General features: G+C 38.7%; 1 protein-coding gene across 7 annotated transcripts in view; it reads left to right on the top strand.

The window, feature by feature from the left end:
• Positions 1–14,227, top strand: part of Pde4b (phosphodiesterase 4B) — a 523,657-nt gene that overhangs the window by 470,328 nt on the left and 39,102 nt on the right. For 5 of the 7 annotated variants that reach the window (XM_048815208.1, XM_048815207.1, XM_048815209.1 and 2 more), the window contains one exon: positions 13,216–13,328. In XM_048815208.1, the coding sequence (XP_048671165.1) occupies positions 13,216–13,328 (113 nt within the window). Of the gene's footprint in view, positions 1–12,582; positions 12,602–13,215; positions 13,329–14,105; positions 14,108–14,227 lie in introns of those variants that run through there. The other 2 variants (XM_048815213.1, XM_015484893.2) reach the window with 2 other exon arrangements.

The raw sequence follows: 14,227 nt of genomic DNA, 5'->3' as shown, positions 1-14,227 counted from the left end.
GACTGTACCTCTGAAAGTCCCACCTTTCACACCTTAGACAGGCTGCAAGTGCTGAGAAGTTTGCTAAGAGAGTTGGGTTTTTTGGTTTTGTTTTGTTGTGGTGGTTGTTTGGGAGAGACCGTTTTCTCTCTGGATTCTATGATTATCTCTGCTTAATTAGACCACTGCCTACCACATTTTAGGGCAGATGGTGAGATTTGAGAGCAGTAGCGATTTTGTTGAAGGTGAATGGTCAGCCCTACTGAAGACTGACTGAAAGAAATATTCTAATTTTCTTTGTTTTAAAAAAAAATTTCATCAGCTCCTAGACCAGAATGAAGAGATGGGACTTCTAGAAAAAGAGTTTGAAAATCGTAGACTCAAATAGGATGGTTATCACATCAGGCTGGGGATGGAGATCTCCTGCAGCAATTCTAAAAAGAACACTTCCCAGAAGCCACCCTGGGGATATTGCTCTGCACACCTGGGGTTTAACCTGGGAATCGCCCCAGGAGCTTCAGATGCAGCTCTTTTACAGACTGGAGTAGTGATATGTATCAACTTTGGATTCAGGCTGGATTAGAAATTGAGTTTTAGCATGTACTTAGTGATGTAACTTTGGGCAGATTGTGTAACCTCTCTGAGACTCAACTACTTACTGAGGTTATTGCAGAGATTAAATGAGATAATATACAAAGTCTCTTAAGCATTGCCTCATTTACAGTAGGTAAAAAATAAAGTTGTACCAATCCAAACATTTCTTTGGGACTTAGCCAAAAGAGAAAGCCACTAAAGCAATCTTAATAGTACTGAAGGCAGACCTCCTAAATCTGAATTCAGGCTCCACCAAGTCTGTGACCCTGGGAAAGATACTGAATTTCTTTGTTTCTCCATTTATAAAATAATATTATCTATTGTATGGAAACAAATATTCAAGTCATTAATTTATGATAAAGATTAATAGTTAATGGATGTGAAGTGCTTAGAAACACTGACTAGTACTCAATAAATATTAGCTATGATTCTTGTTGCATGTATTATCACCTCTTTTAAAGCAAGCATTTATGATGGAATGAATGCAGGCCTTGGAGTATTCAAGTCCCAGCTGTAGTCTCACAATTGGGAATAACACGACCCAATAAAATAAACAATAAAAATACAGCACAAGCCCCATAGACCATTTCAAATTTTCTAGTAAGCATATAAAAAAGCACAACTATTTTAACAATGTATTTTACTTAATTTATTTTATCTAAAATCAAGAAGTAACATCTATTGAGCTATTTTACAGCATTTTTATACAGTGTCTTTGAAATGTTATATGTTATATTTCAGCGCATCTCACATCACATTAGTGACATTTGAAGTGCTCAATGGGTACATGTGGTTAGTAGCAACATTGGACAGTGTGGGAATTCCAGTTTCTAAAGTAAGTCCCTTCACCTTGATGAGCCTCATTGATCTCATTTGTAAAAACAGAAATACATTTAATGGCTTTGCTTGTAGAAAAAAATGAAATTTCTTTGTTAATTGGAAAAGACTGCAAGCAACAGGCTTTCTGCTCTTTGTAACACTTGCACTATCAAATGCAATGCTTTTCTCAGAGGGTGACCCACCCCAAGCCCCATGTGATCTGAGACATCACCTAAGATAGTACTGGGTAGATAGTGCTTTCCTATAGGCAGATGAAAGAGATTAAGCAGATAATGCTTCAGGAAATTGGAGAACTTCTCCTCTCTTCCTCCCTACCTTCCACATTTACACCTAACAGCAAACATATTTGCTTCTACTTCCCACATTTTTGAGATACCTTTGACAATTTTCCTTCTAAAATAAAGTTAAAATTGAGATATAAATAACCTTTGCATTCCCTCTGATAGAACCTTAATTTGAAACTTCATTGTTCTTAAACTCCTAACTTTTCCCACAAATACTACTGTCTGATATTAATAATTTACCACATGCTTATTCTCTACCACATTTTAGGCTCTTGTAGCTTACTGCCATCAAATTAATAATTCATCTTCTTATAGGCTATATTGCATATAGGAAGGGCACTGAATCTAGAATCAGAAAGACTGGATTAAAGGCTTTTTATTCTGCATTTACTGGTTATAGGACTTCCATGAGATGCTTAAACTCTCTGAGTTTCATTTTTTTTTTTTTCCTTTATAACACAGAGACAATAATAGTGTTCTCACAGACTATGATGAGGATTAAAAGAAATGACACATACGAAAGTGATCTATACCTGCAAAACATTAGATAAATATAAAATGGTATTAAGAGATTTATAAAGCACTCTGTGCATGTCATTCTCCTGTTGAGCAGTTTTAGATGACTCCCCAGTGCCTGCCAAGTCAAGTCAGATTCCTTAGTTTAGCATAAAAAGTTCTCCAAGTCCTGGCTGTGACCACGTTACTTTTACAAGTTAATCCCACTCTACTCAAACCAAATATTCTAACCAAATAGAACTGGTATATCTGTCCTCCTCAAACAGGAATGAATGGTGTGACATATTTCTAACTTCATTTTTCTTACGTCAAGTTTTCCATCTCTTGAAATTCCACTCATTCTTCATCAGCCTCCAAATCTCTCCTGATTTCCCTTTCCCCGTGTTCTGAAGTTCTAGCTCTGCTGCCTGTGAACTTTGCTTGTATCTTCTTTCTTATGACAACTGAAAAATCCACTTGGAATTCTAGTAACATGTGGCGCAAAGAAACCTGCACAAAATTTCCTGAATTGGGCTATTTAGGGAAAGTTAAATGACAAAATCTGCAAATGATTATGCAGCAGTCCCACAGAGGCAGAATTTTCCCCATTTAAAAACTAGCCACCGTAGAAATCCAATCAAGATTGCAGAGAAATATAGAGCTTGTTAATTGTGGTAGCATTGAATAAATCAGCAAAAAAGAAGGTGTTTTGTGGGTACTGGCAAAAAGGATAAGAAACAAGAATTATGATAGCATGTCTTTAATCCCATTCAGTAGTAGCTCCCTTTCCTTTTGGGAATGGGAATCCCATCTTTTAATATGTTAGGCAAGTCAATAGGACAAGCAATATTTTTGAGCCACAACTAGGCAAGTGCTGCATGAAGGATAAGTCTGATCTTGAGAAGGTTAGATAGGGGAGATAAATAGAAACAGTTAGAAAATATGATCAGTCTAAAATATCAGATTTCAGCCAGGCGCCATGGCACATGCCTGTAATCCCGGCGGCTGAGGAGGCTGAGGCAGGAGAATCACAGTTCAAAGCCAGCCTCAGCAAAAGTGAGGCGCTAAGCAACTCAGTGAGACCCTGTCTCTATATAAAATACAAAATAGGGCTGGGGATGTGGCTCAGTGGTTGGGTGCCCCTGAGTTCAATCCCCAGTGCACCCGCCAAAAACAGAAAGAAAATAGCAGATTTCAGGTAGTATTGTGAGAGCTTAGAGGAAGGGAGTTTAATTCAACCTCAGAACATTTAGGAAATGGTATAGAAAAGATACTCTAGGCTGAGTCTTAAAAGGTAAGTAAGAGTTAGCCAGGTGAAAAAAAAAAAAGCCCAGGAGAAGCACTTTGGGCAGATGGAAATGATTGAACAGAAACAGCTCTCACGTTGCAGTCACAGAGCTGAGTCTATCAGGCTTGAAAAAGGAGCCCTCTAAACCATCTGACTCCTCTCAGATTTTACACCTACCAAGTATCCTTATGATTATAATTTGGTCTCCCATGTAGAAAAGCATGAGATAACCAGGAGACATGGAAAGCTCTTTGTAGATGATTGTTCTTTCTCAATGTGAATGCATTGGCCTCTGATTTCTTTGAATTCTTATGAGTTGGGCTAGTTTGAGCTGAGTGAACTCAAAATGCACTGATAAAAATCCCATTTCTAGACCTGAATAGCTGCAGCCACTGTGAATTTTGGTCAATAGTCAAGCACCGCCACCCTTGAGGTCAATGATTGTGAGTCACAAATGTCTCAAGTGCATGCACTGCCATCTCCACTGCTACTACCTGTTTCTACGCATCTTCATCTTCTGTACAGGCTACTGGAATTAAAAAAAGCAGTAGATTTTAATTTGTTCCTGTTGCTAGAACAAAATATCTGAGCCTGTGTGATTTATAAAGAACAGAAGTTTATTTCTCAGAGTTCTGGAGACTGGAAGTATAATATCAAGGTGCCATCAGGCACAGCAGGTTCTGTGTCTGATGAGGGTTGCTCTCTTGGCTTCATGATGGCACCTTGCTGCTTCAACCTCTGGAGGAGACAAGGGATGCATCCTCATACAGAGGAATAGACAAAAGGCCTGGCAAGGTCCCTCAATCCTTGAATAAGGTTGTTTTTCCCATTCATGAGGGGTCTACCCTCATGATCTACTGAAGGCCCCACTTTTTAATGCTGTCACATGATACTATTATTATTATTCTCATTAAATGGGTTAAATACCATAATTAACTTTCCCAAGGTTAAGGTTCAATAAATAACAGCAAGTGATAGTATTAGAATATGAACCTAAGCGATCTAACTCTAGAGACCAAGCTTTTAACCCCTATTCTATAATCTTCATAAATCTTCCCTATATATGCCTAATTTGTTATAAAAGCAACTGGACAGCAACTTTCCTCCATCTCTGATCACTTCCATGTGCCATTGGTCATTAATACCAGCCCAGATGGATTATTAAGTTCCTTGAGCATTGGTGGTGAAAGTCCCTTTCACATTGGTGGTACATGTTTTAACTGGATGAGCACAGAGTCTCATAAGTAAGTCAATGCCAAAGTCTGTCTTTTTGGAGAGCAGGTTCTGGTAAGGTAGACACTAAAAGAATGGGAGGAAGAGCAAAAGAGAGTGTACCATGAGTCAGCCAAATCAAAGATATAATTTTGCCTTGTCTAAGACCACCTCAGTTAGATAAAGATCCTTGGCCTATTTGTAATAGGCCCCATGGCTTAGCAAAAAAAAAAAAAAAAAAAAAAAAAAAATCACAAAATTTAGATCATACAATTTTATTTCAATTATCTCTCTCCTTCTTTCCTTCCCTCTCCCTTCCTTCTCCCTTCTTCTCCCCTAACCCCTTTTTTTTCCTCTCCTCTAATAAGTTTGAGCAAATGGTTAAACATGTCCAAGCCCCACTTTTCTCATGTGCATAATGGAAAATGCATGTCATCATCATAATAATTTCTATCTCCAGGGGTTTCTTTTTCAAGGAAAAATGAGATATGCAAGTGAAAGTGTCTGGCACACTGTCAAGTTATATATACAAAAGTTGGTTGTGATTGGAGATTTTTAAGCTTGCTGTCTTAGATGAGTTTGCTAAAGAGAACAGCATCAAAATGACCTACTTTTCCCTGTGATTTCCCTTGAGGGCTGTGGACCTCTTCTTCAGTGAATCCACCCAGAGTGAAATCCCTGTCACATGCAGTTGCAAAGTTCCATATTCATAAAAACACATTAACAAAATCCTGTCTAAAGAAAGGCCACATAGGTCTTCCAAACTTTGCCTTTGGAAGAATTGCATTGTGCAGTTTATATTTCAGTTACTGTGTTTTGTTCTAAGAATGTTTCACTTAAGTTTGAAATGTTGAGCTCTCACTCAAATGTACTGCATTTACTACATACTCATCAAAAATATATATAGCTTTGAACATCATAATTTATGATGAAGAAATATATTGGTAACAATAAGGGAAAAGCCATAACTAAGACCATCAAATACATGGGCCAATAATCTCAACCTAACCCCTTTGGATGAGAGACTGATCTTCATAGCTATGAAACTATTTTACTTTTGTTTTTTTACATATAAAAAAAGGATTTAACTTTTTGTACTATGGGGAAAATGAAATAAGCATGCTAATTCCAAAGCACCCCGGGTTTATGGAGGAATAGACTAAGGACATCTACAGGGGTAGAAGCTAGTGCACAAATTTAGAGTCATATACCAAATGTGAAGAATCGAACAAACACACACTTCTCACTGGCGAGGATCTGAAGAGTAAAGAAGGAACCTATCTTCTTAGACTGATAATTTGGAGAATGGTAAAGGTGTTTCCAGTATAATCACTCAGTGCACTGGACACTACCATTCCTGAGGCATCTTACCCCATGTTGTGACCCAGCACCCCACCCAGCGACAGGCTTGACACATAAGAGATGCCCTATGCATTTTGTGGAACAAATGAATAAGGGAACAGCTTTTTGTACAATTCTCCATGTTTAATGAACCACTGCTCAGGTGTGTCAGAGTTTGGTGAAAACCAATAATTTCTAACTGAAGGAGGCGGTTTCCTGAAGTTATGCAGTGGGAGGGACATTTTAGGATTCCCTGGCCAGCCTTACATTGGCTCCCTTCTCTCAGGTCAAAGCTAAACTCCACCTGATTTAGTATCACATACATCCATCTACCCTCAAGAAAGTGACCCAGGACCAGAGACGAAGGGGTGAGAAGGGAGGAAAAAGTTCCTGACGTGTGTCAGGCATTGCACCAAATGCTTAGTATATGATGACTCATTCAATTCTCACAGCTGGTTTAGGCCTCTTCCTGTTTCCCAGGTGAAGAGGTGGAGATACAACAGGCTACCTAACTCGTCTAAGATCACACTTCTAGCAAGTGGCACAGTCAGGATTTATAAACAACTGTAAGACTCTAAAGTAATCTACTGAATTTTGGATTAGTAGGAGCAACCCAGTCTATGTCATCTCAAAACCAACATCTTTTTGTTGTTATAACTCAGCTCTGTGAGACTTAAAATTTTGTTTCAAATAACCATGGCTACAGCTTAACCAAAGGAAAGGAAATGTGTTTTTGCAAATCCTACTCTTGCTTCTTCTTTTTTTTTTTTTTTAACTTAAAGCTTGCTCAGAAAAGCAAAAGACAAAGAAAAGTTCCCAAATCATAAGTTTAGAAGTCAGTAAATTTTCATAAAATGGACAGTTATTTAATCAACACTCAGACCAATAAATATATCATTGCCAGACCTGTAGAAAGCCTCTCAAGTCCATCTTGGTCATTAATCTCCCACCCCAAGATAACCACTATCTTGACTTCTAACATTGTAGATTCGTTTTTGCATCTTTGGAACTTTAAATAATTGAACCGTACTTTTTTTCATATATTTTTTAACATTTGGTTTCTTTTGCTCCACACTTATACTTAGAAGACAGCATTCATTTATGCTTAGGAGATGCATGTGGCAGTTCTGATTGAGTTAACCACTAACATAACCTTGTAAGTAGAAACCACCCTCTGTAATGAGAAGAAAGTTCAATGATGTGAAGCTGATAAACATGGTGATTTGCATTTATTTTCTATGTGGAGGAAAATGACAAATTTCTGATTTATTCTGAGCTATATTAAAAAATACGTATAGGTGGAATTTGTAGCAAATTTATATTTGTAGTATACTGTGAAGGTTTTACCTACTAATCACGTGTATTGGGGCATTGACTTTTCTGGACCTCAGTATACTTTTCTGTATTAAGAATGATGATATCCACTGAAGAACAAATAAACATTTAAAAAAAGAAAATGATGACATGAAGAGTTTCAATGTTAAATGTTAGAGAGCCTCTGTCCCTACTTTTTCATGAGATCAGTTGGATAATGAGATCACACTTGGCTGCACAGATTGAAGACCAGCTTCTAGGGCACTTGAGGTCTGTTACCAGCTCAGCCATTGACTTCATAAATGCTAAAATCTCTTCCCATGTTTTCTAACAACGAACAGCTAACTATCCGTGGCCAGGCAGAGGTTTCCAATTACCTTTCCTAATGTCACCCTTCTCTGTATATGTCCTTCTTCCCAACTCCATTCTTATAACACCCACACACTGGTACTGAATTCTCAAGAAATAACTGGAGAAACTGGACTATGAACCAAATAGTAATTGAATTGAAAAAAATATTAAAACAGAAAAAAGTAAAGACATTGAATGAAAAAAGATTATTCTGCTCAACCATTTGCATAGTTGTGACTCTATTTGTCATATGTATGTACACACCCACATATACATGCATATATACATGAATGGATACACACCAAGGGATTAACAGTGGTGATCTCTCATAAAAAAGTGAGATTTTTATCATTACAAGGTTGTCTTATTTGTAATTTTTAAAAATTTTTACAGTGTACTTGTATCCCATCTGTAACAATAAATGAGATATTTGCAAGAGGTGTATGATAATTTTAAAATTATCATGTTTTTATATCTATTCTCCTATGACTCTGCCTTCATCATGAGACTAGAATAGTTTTCCCACCTCAGTTTACAAGTAAATAAATTACTTAGGTAATTTTCCTGAGGCTGCCCACTGAAGCAAGATGAGAACTACACCTGGTCTTCCAAGTAAATATTGCACAGCCTCCCTTTCCTGAGGGCTGCATAAAGTGGATCAGAAAAGGGAAGAGGAGACTCAAGAGCTGACAACATTTGGGAAAGCAAGTATGCAACTTTAGCTAGAAAAGACTCAAAAGATGACATGCAACTTTAAATGCAGCATTTTCAATAATACCTGTGCTTTTCAGTGCTGAAGTGAAACCTTTATTTCACAGACCAAGATACAGTCTGGCTAGAAATCTGGAGGGACTATTTTCTCTTAACAATTTAACCTCTGACCTCTTAGCTTGTGCCTTAAGTTAAATCAGAGATAATCATACCTCTTCCATGTCTAACGCACAGAGGTGTTGCAAGGATTAATGAATAGTGTGTCTGGAGCTCCTTAAAGAAAAGAGCTATTTGAATGCCATGTATTATTACTAGATTGATAGTAATTATAATCATTAATCCATTTTCTTTTCCTGTTTCTTGGGATCAAAAACAATACCTACCAGGCCTGCAAAAGGAAGAAATTCTTCCTTTGCCACTCTTGTTGGAGTGAAAGAAAGAGAAAAAAAAAAAAAAGGAGGAAAGGAAGGTAGTTGTTATCCTTGCTCCTTCCCTCTGAAAATATTTGAAACCAGAGTTGACTGAATGACCATACATGGTTACATTAGCTACTGCTACTCTTTTGAGACTTACTTCTACAGAGTTAAGCTTGTTTTTTCTTGGGACCAGCTTAAGTAAGATAAGCACAGAGACAGCCCCATGGGCATACAACCTGTATGGTTGCACAGGACCCCATGCTCAGAGGGACTCCATGTTTGCCATCTTGAAACTCCTAATTTATTTTTGTACTTGTGTTTTGTAAGTGAAATCAGATGAGACAATGGAGTGTGTGCCAATGGCACACACTTGACTCATACACTGTCCAATATCCTGCCACCTTCCTGTCTTCCCTGGGCTGGTTCACCTGGTTATTATTTTATTTTGTTTTGTTTTCAGTGCTAAGGGTCAAACCCAGGGCCTTGTTAATGCTAAGCAAGCACTCTACCACTAAGCTACATCCCCAGTCTTTAGGTTTCTACCATCCTCTTCCTTTGATCCCTGGCACCCCAAGAGTCTTCCAGCCTCCTTCCTCCTGCCCCCATGCATGATCACTGCTTCTCTCCATCCCCACCAGGTTTCTGGGTGCAAGTACAGGGAGGATCTGATTTGGTCCCCTGTGCCTTGCAAAATATAAAATGTGGGTATGGCTGTAGTTGTTCCTGCCCTGGGCTGGTAAGGCTGTAATGTGGTGGACAGAGACCATGTCTTGGTGGGAATAAGCCTTTTGCTTACCTCTGATTCAGGTAACTAGCACATCCCAGAAAAGAATTTGGGGTACTCATAGGGATACACATAATACCTTAAGGATTATTCTGCTATGGAAGGCCCACCTCTTGCTGGGGCATAGCAGTCTGGCAACTGGCAAGAGAGGTACCCAGTAGTTGGTAAGCTATATGTATGTATGCCCTAAGTTGTAAGAGGCAAAGCCTTTGGTCTTCTGGGAATGTCTGTACTCATCTCACGATATGCCAATGCCTGAAAGAATATGACATTAAGTAAAACTCATGAAGCCATTCATTAATTGTGACAAGCATACCACAAGATGTGAGATGTCAACAATGGATAAACCAGGATGCAGAATATGTGGAAAACCTTCTACATTATCTTTGCAACTTTTCAGCCAGTGTAAAAGTATTTTAAAACTGGAAGTTTGGGGGTAGAGAGAACCTCAACATGACAGAAGAAAAGAAGAAATATCATCACTAGTACCTCTAACAGCACTTTTTCCTGCTTTGGGAACAAGGGTCCCTGCACTTTCAACTGTACATTGAGCCCTGCAAATGATGCTGCAGTTCTTACTGTAATATCCCTTGTTGAATATGCAGCTCTGCTATCTTCCTTCCAATTCCTCTTCCTGTTCTTCTTCACTCTCAGTGCTAGGCCTTTGAGTTTCTTTGAGTATCATTAATAATTACTTGTATGTATCGATCACCTACGAAGAACTGGCTACTCTACTAGGCACTTTATATATTTTATCTCATTTAATCCCTTTATAACTTCATGGGATAAATATTCTTTTTTTGTATTTTATAGATGTAGGAAGTTGAGATGTAGTATCATACAATAACTAGTAGAAGACAAAGTCAATATTTCTGATTGTTACTTCAAAGCTGAAGTTTTTTGTGTAGTAATTGCATAAGTGCTGTTCTGCCTCCAGATACCCAAGGCTTGGCAGGCTGCTTGGGCAGGCACTTTGGTTTCCATTTCTCCAAGTATTTCCTGGGTGTCTAGGGGACCAAACACTGGTGTGATGCCAGAGTTGCAAAGTTGCAGCATGGAGGCCAGTCCTGAGCTGCAATGGTCACTTTCTTTGGTTATGTCCAAGAAGGCGTTTCAGGCCTCCTATCTCATACATAGTCCGTTTTTTAAAAATATGTATTTTTTTAGTTGTAGGTGGACACAATACCTTTATTTTATTTTTATGTGGTGCTGAGGATTGAACCCAGTGCTTCACACATGCCAGATGAGTGCTCTACCACTGAGCCACAGCCACAGCCCAATCTTATGCCTGTGCCCCCTACCTTAGTTAGTAGCCATGATAAATGATAAGGCAGTCCTGACTGTGGATTAAGACTTTGGAAAGTGACAAGTCTAACTACATAACTTCAAAATATAATAAATTTTTTGCTGAAAAAATATTGTGGTTGACCTGAAGAATAGAGGCCCATGGTGCAAAATTCTTTGGCATCTATCAGCCAGTCCCACACCTCATTTTGGACCAAGTCTGGAAGCACAGTACTTATGCGCTTATGCTGTCATGGCCACAAATAAGCTGCTGGTATGCTGGTATACCTAATCATTATGTCTTTGAAGAGTGCTCCTCTGTTTTCAAAGCTTCTGCTGGTATACTTACTATGTTTTCTATGTGGTTAGAGTAGAATGATTTCTCCTTTTTCCTCTTCATGAAGGAGAACCATACTATATCATCTTACAGTTGTTTTGCATACAAGACAGTAAAGCCCAAGGCATTGGGAGATGGTTGCACTTTTTATTTTGTTAGAGGGAATGGGGTCGGGAAGGCTCTTTACCTTTGGGTAAGGTTCGTTGGAAGAAGTGTTCTTCTGGAAGTAAACCCAGGAGGCAAGGGGGTGTTTGGGGACACACTATGGAGTGAGGAAAATCTTCATGATGAGGCAGTATTGCAAAAGAGAAGAAGAAAGCCATTAAATACATTTTATTAAAAATACCTCAATTCTTGTCTACACATTTTTGAGGAGTGTGAAAAAATGGAGGAAGTTACGTCTGGTGGTTTTGTGGCTTTTCAAGTATGACATACAGGATATTGAATTTTAACCCCTATTTATCCTGAAGTGTACCAGTATTAGGGGAATAAACAAAGAAAGGATTCTTTGAAATGTGCATCTGTGGCCAATTGATTCCATTCACTTGGAATTACACTTCTGTTTACTCCCTTTCTGTCTCAAGTACTGGAGTGCCACACACACAAAATTATTCATATAAAAATAAAAAGCTATGTGGTCTCACTAGGATTTCTGTATAATTGTACAAGAAATGTGCTCTAAATTGGACATGAATGTTATATTAGGACTCCAAAATAAATTTATTATTTTATTAGTGCCTATTGTGTGCATTCCAGAAAGCTCAGCAGGGTGAATGGATGTCACTTCCCTCAAAAATGTTCAAGAAGTGGGAAAGTCCGACTGCTTTTTATAACTGCCTGTAGCTTCATTAAGTCATCTAGGATTATAAAATTAATTTAGTGTTTATTAACATAGGTTTCTTAAGTCAATAACCTGAAGTATTTGTTCAGACCCACAAATCTTTGGATATGGAATGACATGCGGTAAATAAGTAAAAGAGTTTTAATTGTCCAGCAAAAATGATCTTGAAAACAGTATTTTTTTTTTGTATGAAGCACTTAGAAATATTCCCAGAAATTCTCACTTCCTACGACAACAAATCAGAGCCCCTAGCTTTAATTAAAATGAAAATCTACAGCGTTCACATCTGGCTCCACCTGAAAGTCCGGTTCAGAATTTCCCTGTGACCCTGGCACTTGCAGGAGGGAAGTTTTACTTTGTTTAGTATAACAAGAGCTGCAGGGCTCCCAGGCCAATAAACGTGTTCACGTAAAAACTCCAGACTGTTTCTCCTAGACTGGAGTCTTATCAGGGAGACCTCACTTTGCCTTTAGTTAAAGGTGAGATTCAGGGAAGAGAAAGGAGCAGCGAACGCCCCTTTATTTGTGCAGGTCAGTGTTTGCTGAATCCACAGTTATTCCAACACCAACACATTCCCAGAATGAATGACGACGTAGCAGCAGCCTTTGAACGTAGTGGTCAAAGGGTTCTCCCCCAGCTTTCCAATGTCGGTTCCATTTAGAAGAAAAGCAAAATGAGGAAAAGCTTTCCTCATTTCTCCTCTCTGACTGCAAACACTCAGAAATGACCTCACATACCCTAAAGAGCCCCGGAATGACTAAGGCAGAGAGAGCCTGAGAAAAGTCTTCCTTTCTTCTGCCTTTAGTTTTAGGGCACATGTATGCAGATGAGGGTGTAAGAGACTGTTACCCCGCCTTCTTCCTCAGAGGAAGTTTCTTGGTAGATCACTGACACCTCATCCAGGCGGGGGCTGGGGGGGGGGGAGGCAGGGGTTGAGAACTTGGCACCAGCCGTCTGGGGCAGAGCACCACGGTGATTTGTTCTCCTGGTGGAGAGAGCTGGAAGGAAGGAGTCCGCAAGCAAATAATGAAGGAGCAAGGGGGCACCTTCAGCAGCGCGGCGATCAGCAGTGGCAGCGTTGACTCTGCTATGGACAGCCTGCAGCCGCTCCAGCCTAACTACATGTCTGTGTGTTTGTTTGCAGAAGAATCTTATCAAAAATTAGCAATGGAAACGCTGGAGGAACTAGACTGGTGCTTAGACCAGCTAGAGACCATACAGACCTACCGCTCTGTCAGTGAGATGGCTTCTAACAAGGTAAGCGACCACCACCGTCTTCTACATTAAAGTATGACCTGCTCCCCCGGAGCTCTGGCTCCCTGAGCCTGGGTCTGCAGCAGCATGTTGCAGAGGGCACAAGCGACTGTAAGACTGCTGAGCTCTCAGGAGACTGTTCCAAAGGGCCACACTTTATGTCTCTGTGCTATAGCAAAAGTGTAGCTTTATTACCAGAAAACAAGCTTCTCTAATTGATGCCGTTTAGAATATGTTAAAGGCGAAGGATATATCTTCCAAGCTAGTATACAAATGACAATGCTTCCTTTTTAAAAATTTTACAATCATCAGAAAATTAAAATCTGAATCAGAGTCCACAGGGCTGCACTGCAGTAAGGTGAAAAAAGAAATATATATATATATATATATATATATATATATGAAATTAATTAATTAATAAATTAATTCAACCTCCTTACATCGATGGGACACAATGATTTGCCCTTAAGTTTGGTAAATTCCTTCTAAGAAAGACAGTGGGAGACATTCTAATGTTTCTTTTGTGATGCTGACTTGACCTAAGATAAAAAAGTAACAATATACCTTGTTGTCAAAGACAGTGAGTTTTTTAAAAGTTTGCTGAGCTTCAAAGTGGAATCCTTTGAAATTAAGGTCTACCCATACTGCCAAAAAATGGATTTATTTACCAACTCTAGACAAAACGTAGTTTTGAAAAGCTTTAATTTTCTATCATTATATCATTTGTTTAATTAACACCTGGACTTAGGGTGCTAATTTATGTAGGTTATATAGTGAGAGTTGTTGCTTGTTGTTTGTATTTTTCCCTCTTGGAGAATGCTGGCACTCTCTCTTATATATATATATATATATATATATATATATATATATACACACACACACATATACACACACACACACAC

The sequence above is a fragment of the Marmota marmota genome, unplaced genomic scaffold (assembly GCF_001458135.2).
Source record: "Marmota marmota marmota unplaced genomic scaffold, marMar, whole genome shotgun sequence".
Classification (NCBI taxonomy): Eukaryota; Metazoa; Chordata; class Mammalia; order Rodentia; family Sciuridae; genus Marmota; species Marmota marmota.
The sequence above is the reverse complement of the archived record's forward strand: the minus strand, read 5'-3'. Positions and strand labels throughout refer to the sequence as shown.